The sequence below is a fragment of the Cryptomeria japonica genome, chromosome 10 (genome assembly GCF_030272615.1).
Source record: "Cryptomeria japonica chromosome 10, Sugi_1.0, whole genome shotgun sequence".
In the NCBI taxonomy this organism is placed as follows: Eukaryota; Viridiplantae; Streptophyta; class Pinopsida; order Cupressales; family Cupressaceae; genus Cryptomeria; species Cryptomeria japonica.
The window spans coordinates 251366636-251393077 of NC_081414.1; the positions used below are offsets into that span (position 1 = coordinate 251366636).

The following is a 26442-nucleotide window of genomic DNA, read 5'->3' on the forward strand; positions in this document are numbered from 1 at the left end:
AAAACATAATCATCTCATTCATAAATTTGACCAATAGTCTCTCATTTATGTATATTGTACACAAAATGTAATCAAGAAGACAGATCTAAAATAAAATAAACAATCTATTTAAATTATAATAATAAGTATTTATATCTCTCAAAATACAACATAAAGTATGCAGAAACAATAGTGGTCATTGAGGCCAAGTCTACTCTGAGAGACCAGGAAAAAATAAATACATATGATTAATTTTTATAATCAGGATGCATTGAATTTAAAATACAAAGGGATTTGCCTTAAGGGTACCAAAATTTAACTTACTTGTAATTATTCAAAATGAAACATAAAGTATGCACAAATAACTTTGTTTCAATTGATGCCTTCTACTTGTGGTAGACCTGAAATAAAATTTTACTAGATTAGATTTTATAATTATGATGCATGATATAAAATGCTATATATAATATGCATCATGACTTTTAAAAGGGAGGTGGATTAAGGGTTTAAACTATAACTTACTTGATATTCATTCCGTTATACCATCTGCATCCTCGCTCTTTTGCAAAGCATCTATAATTGTCTTGTGCTCTTCCATAGAGAGAGTCCATAATTGTTTATTAGCAAGCCTGCCACAATATCTATCCAATTTTATATTAGTTGCCACTACCAAATGCGAGTAATGTATAATCTTCTTCTCTAATTCATAATCTTCAAATGCGGGCAATCCATTCTTTCTTGTTAGATATTTGCGTAGCCAAGTGCCAACAACAACCATAGATCCTATTGGATAGTCATAACCATCATCATCTACTTGAGGAGTGGTTAGCTTATCTTTTGGCTCTACACATCGAGACAACCAATACTCTGTCCCCTCTTCATTGTCCTCTGGTGCAACAACAGCATAGACATGTCCTGTGCACAAAACAATTTTATTTTAATATTTAATGAGAAATAAAAATAAAAATATACACTGTAAGATTTCATAAATATGTACTATTTAATAAATCAAAACAAAATTCAAAAATAATTTTACCTTGTTGTATAAGATCTGAAATGCGATCATAGTCATTTGATGCAAACATTTGATCCATATCTTCATCAGTTCTTTCATGTGGATCATTTGCATCTATGGGTGTCAATGATCTTTGTTGCCATTCTTCAACCCATTCTTTATTCTCACAAAATTCCCAATCTCCAGAAACACAAAACTGACAAAAGCAAGCAAGTTGCCTTGTGAATATAGTCCATGTGTTTGAATTAGAACTCTTAAACGAATGCCATTTAGCCGATCCAATGATGGTATTACAATCATGTCGAATAGGAATACTATCTTCCTCTATCAACTAGAAGAAACGTCGAATTGCAGAGTTTTCAGTTGATCCTTTTAACAACTTTGAATTGCACCAATCTACAACTGCACGAGCATCTCTGAATTTCACTGCATCCTCGAATTTCAATTGTTCTCTAGCAAGAGCTCTTTTTATACAGGCACCGGCTCCATCATGTTCCTCCTTACCATGTCCCGCTTCAAAAAAACTCCATAAATGTTGGACATTGGTTATCTTGTGAACTTTGCATAGCCAATAAAACATTCTTGCATTTTTGAATTGTCCAGTGCAGTTATCTGATCATATCATATGTTGTTTCATGTCAATTTCTCTTTCCTTAAGATTATCATAAAATACCTCGAAGCAATGTTGAACAAACTCTAAAGAGTGTAATCAATTATCACTAACATAGAAATGAATTACTTCAATATGTTCGTATTGCTAGAAGAGCCAACGGATCAACAGGTCAGGTTCTATTGCAATTACTTGAAATGCGCTTGGATAATATCCTTTTTCGATTGGGTATGGCGCTTACCATTCCTGAAGCCAGACAATTAGTCAACCATAGGCATATCCTGGTCAATGATCGTATAGTAGATATACCAAGTTATCGTTGCAAACCCCAAGATTTTATATCTATAAAGGATAAACAAAGGTTGAGAGATAGAATTAATAACAATATAGATATTTTTCAGAAGGATAAGATGAGGGTGCCACCCCATTTAAATCGTATTAAAAAAAAGTCACAATATAGTGGATTAGTTAAAAAAATAATAGATAATAACCGTATCGGTTTGAAGATTAATGAATTATTGGTCGTAGAATACTATTCCCATCGAGTTTAAATTGGGAATGAAAAGAAAGGATCTCTGCACATCTGTCCCTCTATATGTTACATGATAATGTCATTGTCAATAATACATTGATTGACGAATTCTATTTTTAATATTTATTTTTTTCCTTTGCCATACCTTTACTCTTTTTATTTTCTCTATCCCGAAATAGAAGGATATTGCGGGAGGATGAAAGCATCTTATTGGGTTTAGATTCATGAGAAAACGATGCAAAAAAGACTAAGGCGAATATACGGAAAGAGAGGGATTCGAACCCTCGGTAAACAGAAGCCTACATAGCAGTTCCAATGCTACGCCTTGAACCGCTCAGCCATCTTTCCTATACGATCTCTTCATTTGTCGACAAAATGAAAAGAACAAGTTTTATTATGTTATAACTTACTTTTGCATAAGTAAAGTATTTATGAAATCTGGCATAAAGACAAAAGAGTATTTTACCACACTCCTTCTTTTCTTCTTATTTAAAGATATTTTATTTTTCTCAATCTAATCTGATTATTTTATCTTATTCGGGGTTTTATTGCCGATCCAATTGTGAAATTAAGCCAGATCTATTGATCCAGAATGATCCTATATATATAAATATATTATGAATCATTTTTTGGTAAGAATGAATGGTACAAATTATATCATAATGACTATACTCAATATATTCTATGTTTTAGAATAAGTATGAACACACACGATCCTGATTTTATCAAAAAGCAGAAAATTGACTCTTCACCAATTTACCGTTTACTTGCTCGTTTGATCCTTGGGATCATGAGCAAACGAGTGCGATATTTCTTAAATTTGCATATATAGATATAAACATTGTCTAAAATTCAATTTATTGTTCATCAATAAATTGAATGAACTCTTTCAAATATTCCCATTTTTTCTTTATTTAGAAAAAATTGATAATGTTTACATATTTGCGATCGTAAGGAAATCCATTTATTATACTATTGTGCATTGGAATATAATTTTTTTCATGGAATCATTTCCGTATGGGGAATAAAAAAAAAATTATCAAATTTATAATTGACTATGCCTAGATCTCAGAGAAATGACAATTTTATCGACAAGACTTTCACAATTGTAGCAGATATATTATTGCAGATAATCCCAATGGCTTCAGGGGAGAAAAAGGCATTTACCTATTACAGAGATGGTGTGATTTGATATTTTTTTCTTTCTGCTTTTTCTCGTTTCATAGAATGGCGGAATATTTATTAAGTTAAGTTAAAGAAAACTTACGCTTAGTGAAGGTGAGTTTTAGAAATAGAACAATTCTTTCTGTCGTGTATCCCCGATTTATGCAGCCTTAGATGCTTTGATCTTCTGAGATTCTAGTATTAAGCGAAAGGTTATATCTATTACATAGATGTTAATGGTCAAATCTATATGATAGGTATGCATAGGGGAAAAAGCACTACGCATTAAAATCGACAACACAAATGCTTCGTTATAATACACAAAAGCTTTTTAAGGAAGGGCTAGTTAGAATGGTTGAGGCAACAAACATCCATCTCGTTTGTATTTCGGATACCGCTAGAACCATCGGAGACTGTTGAAGTGAATAATCCCCGTAAAATACAGTGCGTTAAGGACAAAGAAATTGGTAGAGGTTATGTTTATAGTGCTAAGCTAAAATACTTGGTATTTAGAAAAAAATCTTTGCAAGAAGGATAGCTAGAGATTCATCGGAAATACGCTAGTTCCTGTTAATTCATAATATAAGAAACTATTTTTTTGTCCATTTAATGGATTACTTCCCTTATTCTGTAAAAAAAGGAGGAGCCGTATGAGGTGAAATTCTCATGTACGGTTTTGAAGCGGAGATCATTTCAATTGAATGAACGACCGTAACGAATGTCAGCTCAATCCGAAGGGGAATATGCGGAAGCTTTACAAAATTATTATGAAGCCATGCGACCGAAAATTGACCCCTATGACCGAAGTTATATATTATATAATATAGGTCTTATCCACACGAGTAATGGGGAACATACTAAGGCTTTGGAATATTATTTCCAGGCATTAGAACGAAACCCGTCTTTACCACAAGCTCTTAATAATACGGCCTTGATCTGTCATTACGTGTGGCTATATGTACTATAGAATGAATTCGTTTAGAATTACGGAAAAGAAAAAAAAAAAAAGAGGCTTTCTACATATGCACCGTCCAAAACAACGGTTTTTTATCAGCTGTAGTCAAAAGAATATCCCTCATAGGAGCCCAAATATGAATCGGTAAATATAGCCTGGATAGTCCATGGATAAAATAAAATCAATTCAATTGATGGAAAAAGCACCATAAAGATCAATTATTGAAAGTTCGGGCTAATACGATCAAATCTGCTCATGGGCAAAAAAAAGGATTCAATTTATGTAATAGGGTTGATTTACTAGGCTATTGAGCAGCGGTGTAGCATCGGATCCTAAAGACGTGAAGTACTTTCCTGGTAGGAAAGTATTCTTCAAAATTTCTATACAGAACATAGATAGTTACCTCTTAAAAAGATTTTTATCTGATCTAATCTGAAGTAGATCTCTTTATTTCTAATACTTCATCTTTTTTAGGGTGGGAGAAAGGAGAAAACCTGATCATTTATCGAAAGTGAAGTTTGAAACTCATGTCATTGACCCATTCTGTTCTTTCGGTTAACCTGAACGTATTTCTTCTATTTTGGAAGTTTGGGTAAAGGACTAAAGAATAGTTGATTGAGCCGTATGAGGTAGGAAACTCTCAAGTACGGTTCTAAGGGAAGAAAACTTTTAGAAGTTGATCTATCCCGACCGAGGAGAACAGGCCATTCAACAGGGAGATCCTGAAATTGCGGAAGCTTGGTTTGATCAAGCTACTGAGTATTGGAAACAAGCTACAGGATGTTTTGGAGAATGAAAATGTCTTGATTACTATACTGCGAAATTGTCAAGAATATGAAATTTATCCAGACAGGATAAATCCATTTTTCATACTATTCGAGCGAATTAGCTTCTCTTATTGCATTGTCATTATAAAAAAATATGTTTAAAATAAAACAAAGAATACTTTCTATGGATCGTTAATGAAAAAAATCTTTTCTCTATGGGCAAATCCCGTCCAGAGATATAATTTATTAAAGATTCATTAATAATTTATCAATTCAAAGTTCTTTTGAATTATAAAAGTGATCTGTAACATATGGGTCCAGAGATATGGATAAATAAATCTGGATATGAAGATAATGATTGTATTAATATTGATATCTTTTTTTACCACTCGACGGGAAAGACGTTTTATATCTCGCAACGGTCCATTAAGCTTATGCAATTTTCGATCCAGTTGTTAATGTAATGCCAATTATCCCTCTGTTCTTTTTTTTATTAGCCTTTGCTTGGCAAGCTGCCGTAAGTTTTCGATAACGAAAATCTTACAAAAAGTTTTTTGTATTCACTTGATACGGAAACAATTTTAGTGTTTCAATAGTTACGTTCTAACTATTTCTATTGGATCATTTTCATTAACCAAATTGGTGTAAAACTATTTTTCCTTGTTCTGATGTTTATTTTGTGATACATCAATTGTTCTCAACAAATCAAAATACCTCGGATTAGTCAATATCAACTGCATCACAGTTGGAATTTGGGTTATTAGGTATTGACTAGAATGTGTTATTTTATTAATAGAGGGGCATTTGCAAAATCCATGAGAAATCATTTGCAAAATGGCTCCATTGAGACCTGTATATGTCATGGAACCAATTCCTATAATTTCAAAACCCATATGAGATATTGATGAATAGGCTATCCTTCTTTTCAAATTGCGTTGACCCATAGAAGTTAGAGCTGCATAGATAATTTGCACTGCTCCTATTATTATCAACCATGGTGAAAACAAAGAATGAGCATGAGGTAGCAATTCCATATTGATCCGAATCAACCCATATCCCCCCATTTTCAATAGAACTCCGGCCAAAAGCATACATGTACTATAATGTGCTTCCCCATGAGTATCTGGTAACCAGGTATGTAAAGGGAAGATTGGCAATTTTATTGCATAAGCGATCAAAAACCCTAAATATAATAGTATTTCAAGTGTGATGGGATAATCTTTTTTAGCTAATAATTCAAAATCGAAGGTTGGTCCATGAGATCCGTAGAGACCCATACTTAAAGCTCCCATTAAGATAAAAATGGAACCACTGGCAGTATACAAAAGAAATTTTGTGGCCGAATATAGACGTCTTTTTCCCCCCCACATGGATAAAAGTAGGTAAACAGGAATTAGTTCCAACTCCCACATGAGAAACTCCCTCAAAAAAAATTTGTTATCTTTTTTACTGTCATGGTCATGTCTATATATAATGTGCACAAATATGGCCACTTGCACTGAGTTGTAGTATTGTGATTGAGTTTCCTCTTGTGGTTTTAGAGTATAATTTTCTGCAAAATCCACAACTGATACTATTGTTCTAACTGGAAATGTGTTCTTGCATATGTGAAACTGTCCATCAAGCCATCGAGCATGTTGGAAATGTTTCACATATTTTGGAACAATATGAGTTTTAAACTCACTAATAAATGCATTCACACTATTATGTTCTGTAATCAATTCTAAACGTTTCCCCATCCTTCCATCCTTTAGAGGGTATTCTATATTTTTAAATCTCCTAACATCAACCATTTTTTGTCCAAACTTAGATGAAACATGTTCATGCAAACATTCACCTATCGAAGAATAGTTCCCACATAAATTGCAAAGGCCATAAATGCATGAACTAGAAAGAAATAATTGTTCATTAGGTGGTTTACAAAATAAACTTCCAATAAAATCTTTTATAGTTTCAGGTGGAACATAAACACCACAATCTTGCACAAGATCATTACCATGCAACATACAACGTATATATCGAAAAACATCATAATAGTAACAAAACTAAACATGACTTTTACAACAACAAGATATTCTTTGTTTATTGAGTTTAACATACCAGGGTTTGCATTTTTCAAATGATCTTTGACTAATTCGTAAATTCATTAACACAAATTCATCACTAAATTTTTTAAAGAATTCAGTTTGAGTCATGTCAAGAAGATGTTTTGGATGAGGATCACGAATTTTTGATCCCACCCTTAACTTTAAAACATCTCTAGCATTTGATGAAACTCTAGTGTTATCATACCAAAATTTTGCAATTAATTGTTTAGTTTCATCATTTAATTTCATGTCCGACCTTTGAAGTCTACCACTAAAACTCCAACAATGGTTTAGTGGATCAATTTCAATTGTGTCTCTTCTTTTGGCTGCTCTTGACAAGGTTCTACGATGTAAGTTCAAATAGCCACTTATATCACTTAACATTCTTTTACTAACAATCATTTTGTCAACTATAGCAGTCGTTATAACTCTACGTGTTGCATTCTTATCTTTAGATCGACTTGTTTTTCCTATAGAATCGATGGCACTGGCAACAGTAGATACAACTTGCTTATATGATTCATCTTTTCTTTTTGGTTTTGCATAAATACCTATTTTTTTCATGACTTTACGCATTTTTAACATTTTTATTAATTGTAGCATTAATTGACATTGGAATCCTAACTTTTTATTATAGAAAAATTGTTTATATAATCTGTTCGCATGTGTTCTGATTTGTCTCCAAGAAACTAACCCATTAAGATTATCTAGCACATTGCTATCAATAGTAAACAAATTACATTCATTTTCTTTCAGAGAGGGTGGTGTAATATTTTCAATTTTTTTTTCTTTTTGTATTGGTGTATGAAATTTATATCCAGCTTCATTTAAATCAGCAATTTGATTGGCATCATAGTCATCGGGATTTAAAAACATACCAGGATTCGCATCTACATCAACATTTGCATCAACAGTCATACCCGTGTGTGGTTCTACATTTCTTGCATCCATCATGATGTCTTCAATGGTCTCATCTACAACGGGCACTGAACTAGATGCTTCAGAAGTGTTATTCAATTGTTGTTGTTGTGATCTTCGATCTCTTTGGCGTTTTGCCTCCTCTCTTTGTGCTTGAATTTCGTCCACTGTCATTGTCCTCTTTTTTTTCTTTTGACGTTGCTTAGAACCCATTTTTACAAACTCGTCTTCAAAAAATAATATCTTTTTACTGAGTTCTTCAAAAAATCGTGTAAAAAATATTAAAAAGTACTGCCAAATGATGTAAAAAATCTTTGTCAGTATGGATTTCAATGATAGTGTGGTAAATCGATGCAATCTATCTTTTTTTTTACAGTAACGGTTATTTAGAAACGAGGACCCGTTATTAAATCCAACGGGCAAAAAAATGGAACGGGCCCCCGTTTTTGCAACTACCCCCACTATATCCTCCCACCCGCCTCAATTAATGTACGCCTGCTAGAGTACGGGGCTAGCAACAACGTTATGTAAAATTTGAATCCACAACCTGCCACTTGCCTTGGGATTAGGCCCGAGATAGGCCTGGGATGGCCACACCTAAGACATGAACTTGCAAATTCAAAGCTCCATGAATGAAAGCACAAATATGAACTTCTGAAATAGTTTACGTGCCTCTAATTAGAGAATTTTTATACAAAATTGAAACCCATTTCAAATTATACTGTCTAGATTCTAAATATGTAAATTAATTTAAAAATTGATTATTTTAACTATTTTTCATTTAATTTATACTAAATCAGGTCCATAAATTTGAAATATTAACTAATTTTCTTAATTTAATAACTTTTTTATTTTAATGAATTTCGAAAAAAAAATTATATGTCATCAATCTACACAAAATTATTTTCTATTTAAAAAAAAAAATTCAAAAAATGCTAAGTTTACGTCAAATTATGTGGGTCGTACACGTCAAATTTTTAAAAAGATAATTACGGCCATTAAAAAATTAATTAAAAAAAATATATTTGAAAACAAAATACAGAAAATATGCTCATCAATCTTCAGTGTGTTACAAACCATTTCCCAAAATGGTTTGAGAAAATAATTTTAATTGTGTCAAAAAGTGTGGGTCGTACACATGCATGGTATGGTCCTGAAACAGGGATTTTTAAAACATAGTTTTTAGAACTCCATTCAAAAAGTTATTTTTTATTATGTGGGTATTAAAATAAATTACATATTTAAAAAGTAAACTCAGAGGGCTATCTTTTATATTACTGACTTTTTCCAAGATTCAATCTCTAAGTGTTTCAAAATTTAAGCTCAAATGAGACAAAATCTGAAAAACAAGGAAAACACTTCCACTTTTTGGCCAAAAAGTGGACTTATCTTCTTGCACTGACCCTTCAGTTGAGATACATTAGCACTGATGATCAAACGAACAATATTCTCACCAAGCCTCTTTCCAAAGTGAAGTTTGTGCATTTTTTAGACAAGCTTGGAGTTGTGGAGAATGAAGCCCTTGCTGAGAGGGAGTCTCGACATCAGTAATTTCATGAGATGTACTATAATGCATTCTTCTCTCTGAGAGAGAAGTTTGAGGTGCAAGCCCTTGTTAATGCATTCTTCTCTGTGAGGGAAAAGTTTGAGGTTCAAGCCCTTGTTAATGCATTCTTCTCTGTGAGAGGGAAGTTTGAGGTGAAAGCCCTTGCTAATGCATTCTTCTCTGTGAGAGAGAAGTTTGAGGTGAAAGCCCTTGTTCTACCCTCTGGGAGTAGCCATGGTGGATGTCATGTTTGAGAGACTCCATGACTTAGCACTTGTGTTTATTCACCCTCTGGGAGTAGCCATGGTGAACGTCATGATGAGATGACGACATCACATTGAGTGAATTCGTGATGGGAACTTGTGTACGTATTCATTTTCATACATGGGAGTAGCCACGATGGATGTCATCACGTTGAGTGCCTTCGTGAGGAACTCTATTCCACCCTCTAAGAGTAGCCATGGTGAATGTCATTCCTTGACATAGATATCAGGAAGGAGTCCTCCCTAGCTAAGAGGGAGTGTTGATGTTATAGTTGTGTTTGGTCTCCTTCTGGGACGACTTGGAGAGATCAAATGAGTAAGTAGCCTAATCAGCTTTACTCATTTATATAGCTGACTTTATATAGTTGGTATTTTGTTAAGTGGCCGACTTTAGGAGAGTCCATCACCTTGATGTAAAGTCGCCTTGCTTCAAAAGAGGCCGACCCTTGGTGAAAGGGTGTCTATGTTTGAATATAAATAAGGATCTATCCTCTTCCCTTAAGTATCGAAGAACATAAAGCACATATTGTATAATATGAAGAGCAGTTTGTATACCAAGACAAGTAGGTCGATACATAGGCAGAGTGCTCGGGGGAGACGATAGCAGTATATCATCTATGATTGGGAAGACAACAGATCTGAGTCATTGTATGTGGTTAAACGAGTACACTCGTTAACACATACCTAACATCACCCAAGACCTTGCTGATGTATGGGGAAAAGTGGATGACAAGGATCCCCTCCATCACCATCTAAAGTTGTTCTTGTCGCTTAAGTGGCATGTTATATTGTTTTATCTACTTTTTGTGTTTTTCCTATGTAACTGTTATTTTGATTTCCGGGCTCTACTTGTGTGATTGTTATTTTTTTTTCGGGCTCAACCCATATGACTTTTTTTATGCTTTTTGGGGCTCTACTCGAGTGACTTTGACGAAGTGACCTTGTGTCCTCCTATCTTTTTTTGAATATGTGTAATTATACTTGATTAATAGATATAGACACACTTATTCATCAAAAATAATTACATTGAGAGACATATAGAATTAAATATTAAATGATAAATTGTCATCGAATAAATAAGGATATCATTCCTAACATAATTTTTATATTATATTATTGTTTTAATATTATAATAATACTAATAATGTAATTTTATTGTTATATAATAGTTTTTTATACAAATATATTTATTATATTGTTATCATAGTCTTCTTTTTATTGGTAAATAGTATATATATCAATATCATCAAAATTAACTACAAATAGTTCATAGCTTTTGAATCTTCAAAACCTCAGAGACAAAATAAAATAAAATTTCAACCACCATAACCGACTCTATTCATCTAACTATTCCTACTCACCATGATCTACTACCAATTCCTTATACAGAATATAAACTTTCTATCAATCTAAACTAAGTATTATGCAAAGATAAACAAAAAAAAACTCTATGCAATTTTAGTTCACTAGCTTCTTATGGCTCAACCAGTAGTCCTCCTTCTTGAAGGCGCTCTTTTTCTTTGTCTTCTTTAGCTCATCTGGCCCCACCATGTCCACCATATGCTCTCTGCTTCTCAATTATTCCTTAATGTATTCCCACCCCACCTACGCCTCCTCCCTTCGAGCTTCCTAGTCTATGTCCACCCCCCAAATCAGAAATGGTCTCAAAGGTGGCATGAACTCGATAGGGTGAATCCATTTTCCATTTGTGGACACGAATCCTTCCCCTAGTCTTGCCATGGTCATGAATGTCTCCATTTTAAACTTTCATTCCTCCTTGACACTCTCCCTCATAATTCACTTGACATCCTCCTTCATTCCTAATGCAATCCCCCATGCAAAGAACATAGAAACCAAATCAGCATTGTTTGTATTCTTGAATTTAGATTCAATGAATTCCCTCCCCAACAACACGTCCACCATCTAGAAGAATTTTTGGTCCTCAATCTTGAATACATTACGCATTATATCTTTCGATATCGCCCTATGAAAGCCAGTTACTGTTTTGTTGTGACAAGCGAAAAATTTGCCTCCATTTCCACCGCCGCACCACCAACATTCTGTTGTTTCCCCCCTACAACCAAGAGCAGACCAAGACTCTGCAATCTCTACTCTCAAAGCAACATTTTTATGCACCCTTCTTGTTTCAGTTCCAAAAATGAAATTCTTTGCATTACCTTGCAATCATTTAAAAAGCCTCGCCAATCTCATAAAAATCCGTTCAAAATGGATGTTGCGTGATGTGTGCCACCTCCTTACCTTGCCATAAATGCTCACACGTATCAATCCTTCAAATTTGCTTGTGGTTCGCACCACGCCAAATAAATTTGAGTTTTGGCAACGTAGTCCTTGATCGATCATTATCACTACTATTGGATGTGACTATCAAGCATTTAAACCTGCAGAGCTTATTGGGGATTCAAATCTACTCGCCACCTCATCTATTGCCCTGCCAACTCACCTCATGACATCACCTTCCACCATCTTCTCAATCATTTTTCCTTTACGTAAGCCTTCCCACCATTTTACCTCTTTCTTATTAAGATCACACCTCCCATTGGAAAGAAAATCTACCTCCTAGTTACCCTCTCTCTATATAGCCAAGATTTTGAAGTCTTGACATCGACAATCTGCCTGCCAGAGAGACTACAATGAGCACCGATTGAGCCTCCACTTCATTATTGGTACCATCTTTCAATTTTTGTGCTTCCATTGCCAATACATCACCATTGTCATTTCTTGCAATGCAACCAACCCCAGATGATCTTGGGTTACCCCTAGACAACCCGTCAAAATTGATCTTGATCCATCCAGCTTACGAATTCATCCAAATTTCACTACTCTTTGCACAATGAGGAGGATGAACCCTAGATGACCCATTAATAGGTCATTATAAATATATTCTTATTATTAATAAATTAGTTCTAATTAAATTAATCAAATTTAATATTAACTATAATAATAATATAATTAAGTAATTAATATTAATATTAAATTAATTATTACTATTATATTAGTTTTCATTATTAATATATTTAATATTTTTTCCTCTACTTTAATATGATCTTATATTATTATACTATTATAATAATTATTTGTAGTATATGTGAGCAACAAAAGCACTATCCTCTTCTCCCTTATGGAGATTAAGGAGAATGGTAAAGGACAAGGGAATGGAGTTGCTATTTAGGAAAGCCAAGGCTTCAAGTCCTTTTCATGTGGGGGTAAGACAATTTTTACCCATCTATAAATATTTTTTTGACTCTGTTTGTTTATGGTTTCTGCAAAATAAAACAAAAAACAAAAAATATGAACTTTTTTTGGTTGTGATATATATTCTATTCACAATTTTTGCATTGTTATGAGCTTGCCTCTACTAGCAGCATGATGGATGAGCCTATGGAGTGAACCCACTTGATGATAAAGAATTGTTCAGTGATGTATGCGACCTTAACAATCCTTAACAAGACTTGTAAGTGTTGCAACACTCATTAATTTGTACCTTGCAAATCTTGTTCAACTTTTCCTATATCTACAACATGAAAGAGATTAAATTTATAATTGGGAGTTACATGTTGATATTTTTTTTGTGCTTAGTTTGTTATTTTTGATGGGTATGGCATTAAATTACAATGAAGATTTTTGCAACCATAGTAGAATCATATATGTGTTGAACAAAGAATAGTAATGTATAAAATTTGTTGTTAATTAATTCCAGATTTAAATTTAATAACGTTAAATTGGTCAGATTTGAATTCTTTACTTCAAATGATTTGATGGAGACACATCTGAAAATTATTAGCAAAGCATGGAAAGCCCTAGGAATTGCAATGGGTGTAGCATTGTTACAATTAATTCCAAGCAAGCTACTCTTCTCAACAACCACTTATTCTTTTGCATTTGTCATGTTTTCCTTGATTGGCATTGCAATCGGGTTTCTAATCAATGTCACAACAAAGGAACACTTGGTGGATTGAGGTTTTGCATTGACTTTACACATGCTAATTGTATTTGCTATAATTTTTCATCAAATTTATTTTATACTAATTGAGAAATTTTTTTCTTTGACCTTTCACTTTTTGACCAAATCACCTACTTTGAATGATAGAGTTGAATTTTAATCATTGATAATGGATGCTTATATTCTATCCAAATCATTTGTTTAGTGCAGGTTTTTCATTTACATGGACTTCTATTTAATCATGCTTGCTTTCCTTCAAAATGACATCACTTTAAATTATAGAATGATTTAGCATATAAATTTGAGTTTTTAGGATCATATATGGTGAAAAATAATACATTTGAAAAAAAAAATTACTTCTTCTTTAAGAATTTACAAAAGGTACAGAATTTATAAAGGGTCATGTATTTTTCTATCAGTTAAAAAGCATTGCATATTGAGAGTGTGATTGAGCTGGTTTATTTTTAATTTCAAAAAATGTATAGATAGTTTTTGTGTTTAAAATAAAATTTATATATTAAATAAAAGAAAAAATTAAATTTTTTTTTTTGAATTTATGAGAAAATATTGTGCAAATTAACAATTCTACGTAAATTTTAATATAACAATAGTATTACAAACAACACATAAAATGAACTAAGAATAAAAGTTAGTTTTCAATCAAAGATATAGATTGGTATTCTTCACATATATTTCTCTAAAAATAGTTCTTAAATAAAAATAACAATTTATGAATCTGTATGTATATAAATAAAATAATTTATAATATAATAAAATAACTTTAAATGAATAAAATATTTTGAGAGTGATATCTCTTCCCATTTTGTAAATAACCCCAAGAGAATGGGTCTCTGATATGAGAAGGGGAGTTCATTGATTACGAAGATTTGTTTGATAGGCTAGGGTGAAAGAACATTTTTTGTTCTATTCAAACGGTTTTGCATTCTCTTGGAAAAAATGAGGATTTGAGTTCTAGTGTTTATTTTGCATGAAAGCAATAAGGAAGTCTAAAATATTTTTTGATCTTGGATTGACCGTAAAACAGGAAGAATGATCAAGAAGCCATCCTACTTCGACGATTCAGCAAGCAAGGTTGATCTCTGAGTTTAGAGCTCTTTGGAGCTCTCTAGCTTCCAGCCTCCTAATTAGCTTAGTGTTTATAGTCTTTGTTGTGTTAGCTAACTCTATGTTGTTGGTTTAAGTTTATTGCTGATAGTTTACTGTCCTAGTATTGTGGGTCCATGTAATTGTTTGTTTATTGATTGTTGAAATTCAGATAAGTTTTTATATAAAAAAATTTGGATCTTTCAAGAAAGTTAAACCATCCTGTGAGAAGATTATGAAACATACAAAACTAAATCCATGGGACATATATTCATTTTCAATTTTTGAATAAACGTTCAAGTTATCACATACAAACTATTAACTAGTGGGTGAAGGTATTTCCCCACATGAATGAATCTTAAGGCACATCTGAAGGCCATCAATCTTCTCAATCTTCTATCTATGGACGTGGTTAATCTGGCTCCAAAACGGCTGACCAACCTTCATGTTATTATGCAGAAAACGTGATGTTTTTGGAGCCAGATTAGCTACTGCCCCTATCTATCAATCAGTATCAATCACTGTTCAATTCAGAATTGAACTTCAATTTCTTGACTTGTGATTTTTTTTGAGGCAACATAAGTTGGAATAATGAGAGTTAGTAAACAGTTGCTACTTTCATAAGAATGTTCTACTTGTTTCATATTCACAAGGCAGCTTGTTGGGTTCTTGCTTGTATATGCTCCAAATCTTCCACAGCCTCGCACTGTCATCTTAAGTGAAAACTTATTGTCTTCATCAGTATACTCTATACTCTCAACAGCACCTCCAGCATTATACATATCAATGAGTCCCAAAGGTGCAAAACAAACATTACTCTTATAATCCTGCAACAAGTTACACAAATAAATACAGTAGCATTAGGATTTTCACAGTTCATTGAAGTGGATTTTTCAAGTCTTTGGAGAAAATTTTGGAACAGCAGGTTACATCCACCTTTGGAATCCCAAAGTATAATCGATTAGAATGTGATTTAAAATGTCACTGTAAAAATCCATTAAACAGCCTTTATTTTTCTAACTTGAAAAATCCAATCTAATACAACTTTTTTCTTATCCATTATAGCTCCATACCCTATTGAATTAAAGGCACTGCAGGAATAAAGGAAAAGCTAAAAAGTAAGTAAAACTAACCATTATGGGACTGACTGTGTAAACTTCATAATCTAGAATCTTAAGCGACACTGTCAAAGATCCTGTTTTTGAGAGCTTTGTAAGGTTTCCTGTAAAAAGAGAGCAAAAACAAAATCAGCCACTGTTTTTTTTCCCTAAAATATTGAAAATGAATAGTGAGCTCTGAGATATAAGCTGTTTGCTTTGTTTATGTTTCCAAAAGTGCCTTTTTTTCAGCCATAAATTAGGAATTAAAAAGAGATTGTTTCATGCAGAAAAATGTTCAGTGCCTACTTTCTACCTTAATGTGCAGTAAACTAATATAGATATCTTAAATATATAAATTAAAAAGCTGAAAACACTATTATTTTATTTACTTAAGAGCAGAGAAACGAGAATCGCCAGAAATCGCCAAGTTTGGGCGATTTCCGAGTCAAGTCAGGCAGGGGGCTCGGACTTGGACTCGGCCGAGTTGGGGGCCCAAAATCACCCAAACTCGGAGTCGGCGATTTTGGCCGAGTTTGGCAAGTCCCGACTCCCAAACTCGGCCAGTGGCATGTAACTTTAAGTTAAAAAAAAAAAAACACTTCTAATATGTTTCGAATTGATTTTTTTTTTGTTTATATTATGCTTTGAGCCTAAAAGTGAACTTCATTTCATTCATTTGGCAAAATAGGAGGAGAAAGGTGAGTTGTGAGGAGAAACAATAGAAAAATAACACCCGACGCCTTTATAAAATAATAAAGTCTTTTTGTCTCGCGGGGCGTTGCCCCTCGACCCTGCAAGGGGCGCTGCCCCCAAACCCCCGTTGTAAAATTAGGGGGGAAACTACGCTGATAAAAGTAGGGAAATTTTAACCTCCAAGTCTGATTAGGCTCCATATAACAACATATACTGTCATTTGGTGCATCAAGAGTTGGGAAGGAAGAGTTTGCATCTCATTTGATCATATGATGACATGGATTTTTTATTCCATGAGTTTTGTAATATTGTATACATTTGACAATATTTATATTCCTTCAGCTACAATTTGTGTTTATGCTTATATGATTGATGTATACTTGTGTATGTAATCAAATTAGCTTCTATTTGATGATGTTATTGTGTCTTTAAAGTGTATTTAATAAAGGGTGCATGAAACAAGTTTTAAATCTTTAAAAATCTCTAAATTTCTTGAGTTTTTCACTTTGCCGAGTCGGCCTCGCCTAGTCTGAGTCCTGTTTCTATGCTTAAGAGTTGTTTTATTTTATTACTCTGATTTTTACAGAGACGGCAAAGGGTAGGGAGAAATGGGAAAAACTTACCTTTTACCTTGAATTTAACAGTCATTTACATATCAAAGTATTTAATATAATAATGACCTTACTATGAATATTTTATTTTCATAGATCTTTGATACTAATGATGTGACTATGTACTTAAGATATGAAGGAGACATTTGTACATAAATGTATTTAAGATATCTACACTAATTTAATTAAGATTTACTTATAAGTTTTGTTGTTTTTAAAATATGTCAGCTGTGTTTTAGTTTTTTTTAAGCTGTTATAGTTATTTTTATTTAGTTAGGAGTTTTTTTTTCAGAGTCGCTGTATTTTTATTACCTATTCTCACATTCCCCGAAAGTCGAATAGAGTTGCAGATTGCCTGACCAAATGGGTGTCCCAAGGATTGCAGGGTTGGAATGTTGGGAATAGAGGAGATTTGCCTCTGGATTTATCTCATATGTTCCAGCAATTAGTTGTGGAGGATAAGGCTGTATAATTGGTTGTTCTTTGTTGGGCTGTTGGTCATTTCTCTTTTGTATTTTACTTCTATGATTAATATATTTTTACCCCTTTTGTTTAAAAAAAAAAAAAGTCGTTCTATTTTATTTTAGAACTATTTAGGAATTATCTTTAGTTTATTTATAAGAATTATTTTATAATTTTAAATTTTTTAGTTATCTTTTTACCTGGTCAAGAAATGACACTCCACTGATGCCACCAAACACCTCTTGACCTAAAGATGCGTATGATACTGCATTGAAATTTTGCACCAGAGTACAGTAGGATGCCATGGATCCTCACATCAACCCAGGGACTTGCACCCCAAGACTACTTCCAGATTGGCATGACTGTTAGGTTATGTAGTGCGTTATAAACCTTTAATTAAACTCATCCCTCATTCCTTTTTTTTCAGACTTTTGTGAGTAGGTAGTTAGATATCAGAGCAAAAGAAAATGCAATGTTTTGTAATGACTGACCTGTATTATGGGCATACATTGCACAATCCCCATTCCATTCTCCCTCTGCAACATCTAGTAAAGATTCCACATCTATTGGACGGACACAACCTGTAACACATTCAGGAGGACTGTCATAGGCCTCAATGCATTTATGCTCATCTGACCATCCAGCTCCTTGGCAATTGAACACTCCTACAACTCCTGTGCATGCATTCATGTTCCATATCTTGAGCAGGCTGTAAAACCAACTCACAAACATAACTCAAACAAGTGAGAGACGATCAAAGAAAAAAAGCAGAACAATACATGAACTACAGACAAAGTCATGGCTTGTACAGTGTAAGTGATATCGAAATCACCTTTTCTTGTCCCCTGTGGGATCAACAAAGAGACAATCGCGGGTGGGCCTTCCAGGAAATCTTGCTCGAAGTACTGATCCATCAGGGAGGACAAGCTTTTTCAGGACCTTGAAGTCATGATCACCAGGCCTATCACTGTGAGATTCAAGATACTTTTTGGTTACAAGACCTTCTAATCAAGCCATGAGAACCAATATTGTAATAAGTAGCAAGCACATGTTCATGGGTACACATAGATATCAACAGGCCTAATGAGCTCTAAACTCTAAGGTCATAATTAAAGCGGATTAAAGCCCTGAATCTCACAAGCTCTTACTCTAAAACACTGAGCAGTCAGATGGTAAAACTTCATACCTGACATATATTCCACAGCCTCCCACAGCCCGTGCTGCAGCATGACATTCTGCTGCAATATGTTTACTCTACAATTCAGAAGACAGAAGAATTAGGTCAGGAAATATTTAAGATTGCTTTCTGTTAAACAACGGGGCAATGCGATATAAATTCCACACTTACATGAAACATATCCCAATCAGGCAGCATCACCTCTCCCAAAAGTAGGCTGTTGAAGGCCACAGAAATAATATGGAGAGTTTGCGACGTTGGATTCCCTGGCATGAAATCCTCTGATGCTCTTACAATAGCAGTCTGCTTGGAACTGCTTAAGCACTTCGTCAGAGTTAGAACTTGGAAGTCAAAGTTTTCTAATTACGTGAGGTAAAAACTCTTAATCCTTAAACTATTTATAATTTTATATCTCTACTGAAGTTGGATTATCGGAATAAAAAATGCAGTGACAAGAAAAATTATGAAATGATGATACAATGTGCCAAAAAACAGTCCAAGTGAATCATTCCACGGATTGAGTTTCATGACTACGATACCTTAAAAAGTAATGTTCCTCTTTCATAGATTATTTCGTTCTGCTATTTAAATGCAAATTGCCAGCTGAGTTTTACTCGTATAAAGAAAGGCAGTATCTATATTTGGTTTATATTATTATATATTTTGCTTCTTGGAATAGTTTCAACATTGGGGATTTCAACTTAGCTATACTTCATGGAGAATTTCATACAAATGAAAATATGCTGGGAAGAATTGAGTAGAACAAAACTATGTAAAACTATCTCTGATAATAAAAACAATCCAAAACTATGATTATATTTTAACTATTGTCTAGCATTGTGTCAAGTTTATGATAGAACAACCATGTTGTTTTTTAGTGCCGGTCTAGAATCTTCTGCTGGAGAGTCTAGCAAAGATTAGAAAAGTTTCTGCAGATTCTTTAGCATTAAGTGTAGCTTTAGGCAGGAAGATCAGAAATCCAGTTTACCACTACTAATTTTTCTTCAGAATAGTCATCAATAATATATACTCTTTTTAAAGAAGCAACTATGAAAATTTTTAAAGAAGCAAAAATAATGTGAGTGCATTTTCCCCAATGAAAATCTGCCCCAAAAATCAATAGTTTACTTATGCTCTTACAAAAAATTAGGGATTAAATACATTCTCCAGCAGTTAAAGATTCAGATCAAGTTTAGCTTCTGATTTTGAGTTTACACTCTTGGATTAGAAATTCATGATTTAACAAAATAAAGAAAGCTGAACAGCAAAATTTGTCAATTACCGTGTCTCTGAAGCAGCGGTTTCAGTTTCTAAAAATACAAAACTTAGGAAGGTGTTGAGAAAATAGCTACCACATTGCAATTTTATAATTTTCTGGGTTTTTAAAGTCGGGTAGGAAGCAGTTCCTTCACAAACTTTAGGCTGTTTCCCTTCACTGAAAGTTTTTTTAGGTAGAAGCAATGATTTCTTCATCATAAATAAATGTAGGAAACAAATAACCGAAAGAGACACATGAATCCAAGAACCCTAAAGAAATTCATTCCATATAAGTTTCCCACATTGCTAATTTTTAAATTTTCTGGATTTTTAAGTCAGGTAAGAAGCACTTCCTCTGCAAACTTTAGGCTGTTTCCCTTCACTGAAAAGTTCTTTTTGGCTAAGAGCAGTGATTTCTTCATCACAAACAGATGTAGGAAAGAAATGACCCAAAGAGACACATGAACCAAAGGACCCTAAAGAAATCCATTCCATATAAGTTTCCCATCCAGACTGTTCAACAGCAAAATCAAAAGCCATAAATAGAAGGACACTGTAGTTGTCTATGATGTAAGAAGAAGAAGACATACCTGTAAATTGAATCAGTGTTGTGACTCATACAAGATATGCAGGCATTCTCAGAGAAGTTCCTGGCTATAGAATCTTCCAGAGCATGTTGGTATTTTTGAGTTAGAGATACTCGGCCTCCAAATCCGGCACCAAGGGTTTCAATTAGATTTTGCACATCTACCTTGACACCATCTATTCCTGCTGAAGCAAGATATCTATGCAAGTCATTGTAAAATTCCCCAATCTTGTTGGGGTTAATGATTCCAATTCCATATTTTTCCATATTGTCCATGGCTATATCACGCACGTTGCTTAAATTTCCTGGTGATTGTACTGGATAATTTAAGGTTGCTTCATATTTCTTTAGATTTGGAGCATATGGTAGAAGACCACCCCAGTATCCTGCTAGCGCATGCCATACATACACATACCTGTAAAAATTAAAAAAACATGTTGCAACATTTAAGTAATTAATTGAAAATCCTGTTTTACACCAGACTCTTTGAATATGAAGGAATTCAGATTATCATCATTTACTTGAGGTCGTAGGTTTCTCTGAGATGCTTAACAATATCATGCAAACCATCAACCAATTCTTCGGAACCTTCTTGACCATGTTTCCGGAACTTTTTATTTTCCTTGATATCAGCTAGCCTTGTTGCAAACCTGGGAATCCCAAAAAGGTAGTTAGTCATTCAAAAGCTTTGTTTTAACCCTTGGTATCTAAAGCACAGGCTCTGCCGAATAAAGCAAACATAGAGGAATACTGAGAATACACACGTTACAAGGCTGACTGAGGGATAGTATGCACAATTCCCTGCTCTTTTAAACCAAGGCTAGAATAGAGAGTGCTCTAATCTGACTGCTAATTTTTAATTGAATATTTGTTCACTGGTTTAAATAATCAGTTAGAATAACAAATAATTTCTTTCAAAAAATTTGTCTAGTTTTCAAAGTTTTGATGGAAATATTTCTACTATGTTTGGCTGTTATTTTTATGCTTAAAAATGGTCATTCTCTTTTACTATAATACTGGACACTGTATGTGCCAGCCAACTCTACTTATAGTTAGACATTAAAGATTTTCCTTGAGAACAGCTTAGGAAACTTACTGGGTGCCTTCAATAAATGGTTCTCCTTCTGTTTTGAATTCATTGATTGTTTCTTGCCAACCATCGTCAATTAAAAGGAACCTTGCTGGAGTACCTCCTTCTGCCAAGCTGATCATAATAACCAATGGTGAGCAAATGAATTTTTGTTTCAATCTATGCTTCTAAACTAAGACTAAAAGACCAAAAATGGTAAGAACTTCAGAGCTATGAGGAGAGAAAACGAATATGCACGTTAAATTTAGAGCCATAACAGTTCGTCATTAAGAATCACCTTTGCAAACCTTGACTTATTCCCTCTGGATTGACATCGGTGTAGAATGCATCCCATGTACACCACCCAAACCAATCAAGGATTCCAGGCATCTGTTGAAGGGAGCCAATATGCAATCAATCTAACAAGATGGAATCCTCAATTAGACCCAAATTTATCAAAGACATGTTGTGTTCGGGTTATTAAAGCTTCCTCTCTTACTACTGTAATTCCTTTCCACAGGTTTATGGAAATTAGAAATATGGTTTCCATGGCCACTTTTATTTAACAATACCTTAAATCATTCTCTTCCATCAAATAAAACTCCAATAGATCAGTAAAATATGCTTACCTTCTTCCTTTCGCGTTGAACAAATGTGCCCTTTTGCTTCTGCAGAGCCCTGTCATTCAACAAAAGTTTGATTATAAGTTGAGTATAGTTCTGAGAGAAGAGTTGCCAAGCAAATCCTACACGCAATCAAAATATTTGATCTCGTGAGCTTACTTGAAAGACTCAGTTATGAGCTCAAATGGATTCTCCCCTGCATTGACAAATACAGCCTGCAATGCCTGTGTGGTTTGCACCGCAGGGTCTCCTAAAGAGAGAGAATACACAAGTTAAAGGAATTGATTGGAATCACAAATAATAATACGCTAGCATCATAAAACAAGTTAAAAAACATGTGTTCATAGCATTCTAAAGATTGGCTTCTATATTTGGAATTTACTATAAACTCCTCTCATTTTTTTGACTCTTACACAGTAGTCACATGATAGAAATCCATTTCCATTAATGTATAGTTTTAAACTTGTGGGTAGTTGGAATCAATTCTTCAGATTGACAACTCACCGCTTTCTACACATAATTCTAATTCATTTGCTTCGTTACCCTGCAGACTGCTTCTGAATGAACCCTCCAAGACAGGCAAAAACAGGATATAGAATACATCGTCGGAGGTATAGTCCCCATTGTTCAGGTCCACAGCACACTTTTGTCTGGCCTCTAACAACAACATCTGCGATTCCACAGGTACGTCCTTGCCACAGTTTCCCGCATGAGGTAGCATCCACCATAACTTGAAGCGGAACAAGCACATCAGCCTATATCCCCTGCAAACCATTAAAAAATCATAGAGGTCAATTACCTGGAACAGAACATTGTTTTTTATTGCATCATGAATCAGTTACTTGTTAAATCAACTTTCACGGCCTTTCTTTCAAAAATAGTGGTTCATCAGAACCCATCTCTCATAGATACAGTATGATTTCAGGATCAATCCAAATTAATAATGTTCAGATCATAAGTAGGTTAGCTAACTTTGCCCCTAAATTCAGGATAAGCCAGCTTAATAGTGGAGTTTATATTGTAATGGCTGGCTTAGTTTTACTTCAGGATAACACAGCTTAACAGTGTTATTGATGAATTTTCTCTCATCACTAGGCTACCTTAGTTTGCTACCTATTTCAGGATAAGCCAGTTTAACATTAAAATTTCAATCAAACTAAGCTAACTTAGTTTTCTACCCCATTCGGGATAAGCCAGCTTAATAGTTGAGTTTCAATCATACCTAGGCTAACCTGGTTTGCTTATAATGGAATTCAAATAACAATTAAGCCAGATTAGTTCATTATCTAATATGCAAGGCCTTAGAGAGGATGGTGCTTGTTATGCACATGTTAATTGTTCATGGATCTGATATGGGATTGAAAGCTATAGCCCTTCATAGGCTGGGTGGAGGTAGTTCTACCACTGAGCTACTAGCCTCTATAGGTGAATCAGTCCAAACACAGTTATAGTTGAGATCCCTAAAAGATAGATAATGCATTATCAATTAGTGGAGATCCCTAAAAGATGGATAATACATTATCAAGTAGAGGAGATCCCGAATTGATGGATCATATGTTATCAAAGAGGTTGATAAGCCTAGTTCTTTGTTAAGATGGTTACAGAATCTATTGTGCTTAATATTACAGACAAATTATTCAGGAAAATAAAATGTGGCCAACATAAAATTTTGAAGGAAAAATAGAAGGGTTGGAAATTACTGGAGTTGTCCAAGCTTGAAGACATGGCGACTGCTAGGGTGAGAAGATTTTGCTCCGAGGAATACAGAATTCGACGGCTCATCATTTGACAGAAAGACATTGTGGGGAACTTCCGTGAGCACCACTTTCCCTTGTATGACCAGATTCCCTTCGCTGATTGCAAAGGCCGACCCAATCGTCATAATCTCGCAAGTAGAGATCAAAATTTCCAACAACCAAAAAAAATGGCTCTCAACTATTTTGTTGTGATTTGAGGAGAAAAGAGGATGTATATATAGCTGATGGACGGTAGATGAATTCTGGGTCCATGTTTTTCAGACAACCACAAGCTGTCTGATTCGCAGAAAAAACGTTGAATGAAGAGCTGACGTGTTGCCCTTATCCATAGTACAGCCGGAAAGTTCTGGGTGGAATATAGCTTGCACTTTGCAATTCCAAGATTCATTTTCGTCGACTTTCCGGCTTTCCTGAGCAGATTCAGGAAGCCCTGAAGAACACAGCTATGCAAGCATAAACTAATTTAAAATTTGGTGATTTCTCTGATTCCTAACCGCGGGTATACATTTCGTGTGGAAAAAATTTCATAGGTTTTTATTCAATTAAGGTTGGCAGGTATGGAAGAATTTGAAAACTCATACATTTGTAATTAATTGAAGTTTAAGAGATCCGAAATGATTTGAGTACTGGTAATTTTTAAATAATTAAAATCACGTGGCGAAGGATTCGAACACAACACTGCATATATCCTGACTGTAACACGCACGAGTTTTAATAAATTATCGGTTCTACCTATATGTTTTTAAAATTTTAAATTTTTATTTGACCCGTTTATCTATTTTTTACTAAAATAAAATCAGAGATTGGTTTCTATGAATGAATAAATTTGATTATTTATGAGGTGTGTTGTCTACATAAAGTAAAACTAATATTTATTTATGATGTATCTTACATCATATAGATTGGGATGTAAGCTTCCTATTCTTGAATATCTCACAAATTAATTTAATTATTCATTTAATACATCATTAAGTCGTAAATTAAAATATTAATTCTAATAATTACATAATGTCATAAATACAATTTCAAGGTTCAAGTGTTTATTCTAAGTAATAGTACAAATATATACTTTTGTACAATAATAGATTTCATGTCATGGATACATCAATAATAAATCAATGAAATGTGAAATTTACAATAATACAAGTTCATAACAATTATCCTTGGTTGCCATTAACTCGCATGGTCAACTACAAGTCGAGGATGGGAACATCATGGCCCTAGCACTTTTCTGCCCAACCATGAAGCATTGCTTCCCCGAAGTTCTTCATTACACAAAGAACCACCGACCCTACATGAAGAGCCTAACTACATGGAACAATGGCAAGGAGGAAACCTTGGTGCAACTTGACACATCTACATACATATCTAAATATATGATGATGCAATACTCTTATTTCAAGATATAATAGAGAAACATAATAAGAAAAGAGGATCATCCTTCTTTGTTTACCCATGTTTGACACCCTTTCCTAGAATTCATAACTTAAACACACACAAGGAGAAATAACTACTGTCTATAATGCAAGAAATCATGCAAATGCTTAATAAGTCTATTCAATTTCTTACATGCATATGCCCACCATTATGAATCTAATGCATTATTCTCCTATTATGGATCTTGAAATGATAACACAACTAAATAATATTTCTCAATGCAACTGAATCTACATGATTCTTTGCGCATAATAACCATGAGTACTTATGTGTTGTTCTTTTCCAATGCAATTACGTCAACATTCATGTCTAAATAAGCAAGCAAATTTATAACAGAATAAGGAGATTTCAACAATGATCAAGATTATACAAATATTTAATTACTTGAAGGTCTATCACATGTATGTATGTGTATACATATATATACTCGTATGTACATATAAATGTGTATACATTCTTATGCTATAACAACTTTAATAATAACTATAACATGAATAAGTCTACATCATTTCTATTCACTCTAACATGCAAAAATATAACATTTGCCTTTCTAAAATGATCATCCATAATTCCATTTAACTCCCTTTAAACCCTAAACACTCATGATGATATATTGTCATCAAAACTACTTAGAGAATTAAAAGTTATAATCTCTAATTTACTACCTTTCTATAGTTATCATCTTTTTTTCTATAATAAGATAGCAATTTAATACACTAAGAGGCTTAACATGAGTCTCACTATTCATTTATTCTTTATACATTTTACT

At 33.8% G+C, this 26442-nt stretch overlaps 2 protein-coding genes and 1 non-coding gene across 3 annotated transcripts; 1 reads left to right on the top strand and 2 right to left on the bottom strand.

Moving 5' to 3' along the window:
• Window positions 1–2397: 2397 nt before the first annotated feature.
• TRNAS-GGA (transfer RNA serine (anticodon GGA)) lies at window positions 2398–2484 on the bottom strand. The gene has a single exon. It is a non-coding gene; the product is annotated as a tRNA-Ser (tRNA).
• A 709-nt stretch (window positions 2485–3193) lies between these two features.
• LOC131858885 (photosystem I assembly protein Ycf3-like) lies at window positions 3194–5051 on the top strand. Its single transcript, XM_059212359.1, has 3 exons — window positions 3194–3317; window positions 4026–4246; window positions 4932–5051. The coding sequence occupies exons 1-3, from the start codon at window positions 3194–3196 to the stop codon at window positions 5049–5051; spliced, it is 465 nt and encodes a 154-aa protein (XP_059068342.1).
• Window positions 5052–15144: 10093 nt separating this feature from the next.
• LOC131059851 (probable galactinol--sucrose galactosyltransferase 2) lies at window positions 15145–24755 on the bottom strand. The gene is made up of 14 exons (XM_057992900.2): window positions 24180–24755; window positions 22984–23243; window positions 22639–22729; window positions 22486–22534; window positions 22155–22246; window positions 21884–21991; window positions 21309–21437; window positions 20792–21202; window positions 19116–19257; window positions 18954–19021; window positions 18600–18734; window positions 18259–18476; window positions 16035–16123; window positions 15145–15728 (listed from the first exon to the last, which is right to left on the bottom strand). Exons 1-14 carry the CDS (start codon window positions 24359–24361, stop codon window positions 15432–15434), a joined length of 2271 nt encoding a protein of 756 aa, XP_057848883.2. The 5' UTR covers window positions 24362–24755; the 3' UTR covers window positions 15145–15431.
• Between the last annotated feature and the right edge of the window lie 1687 nt (window positions 24756–26442).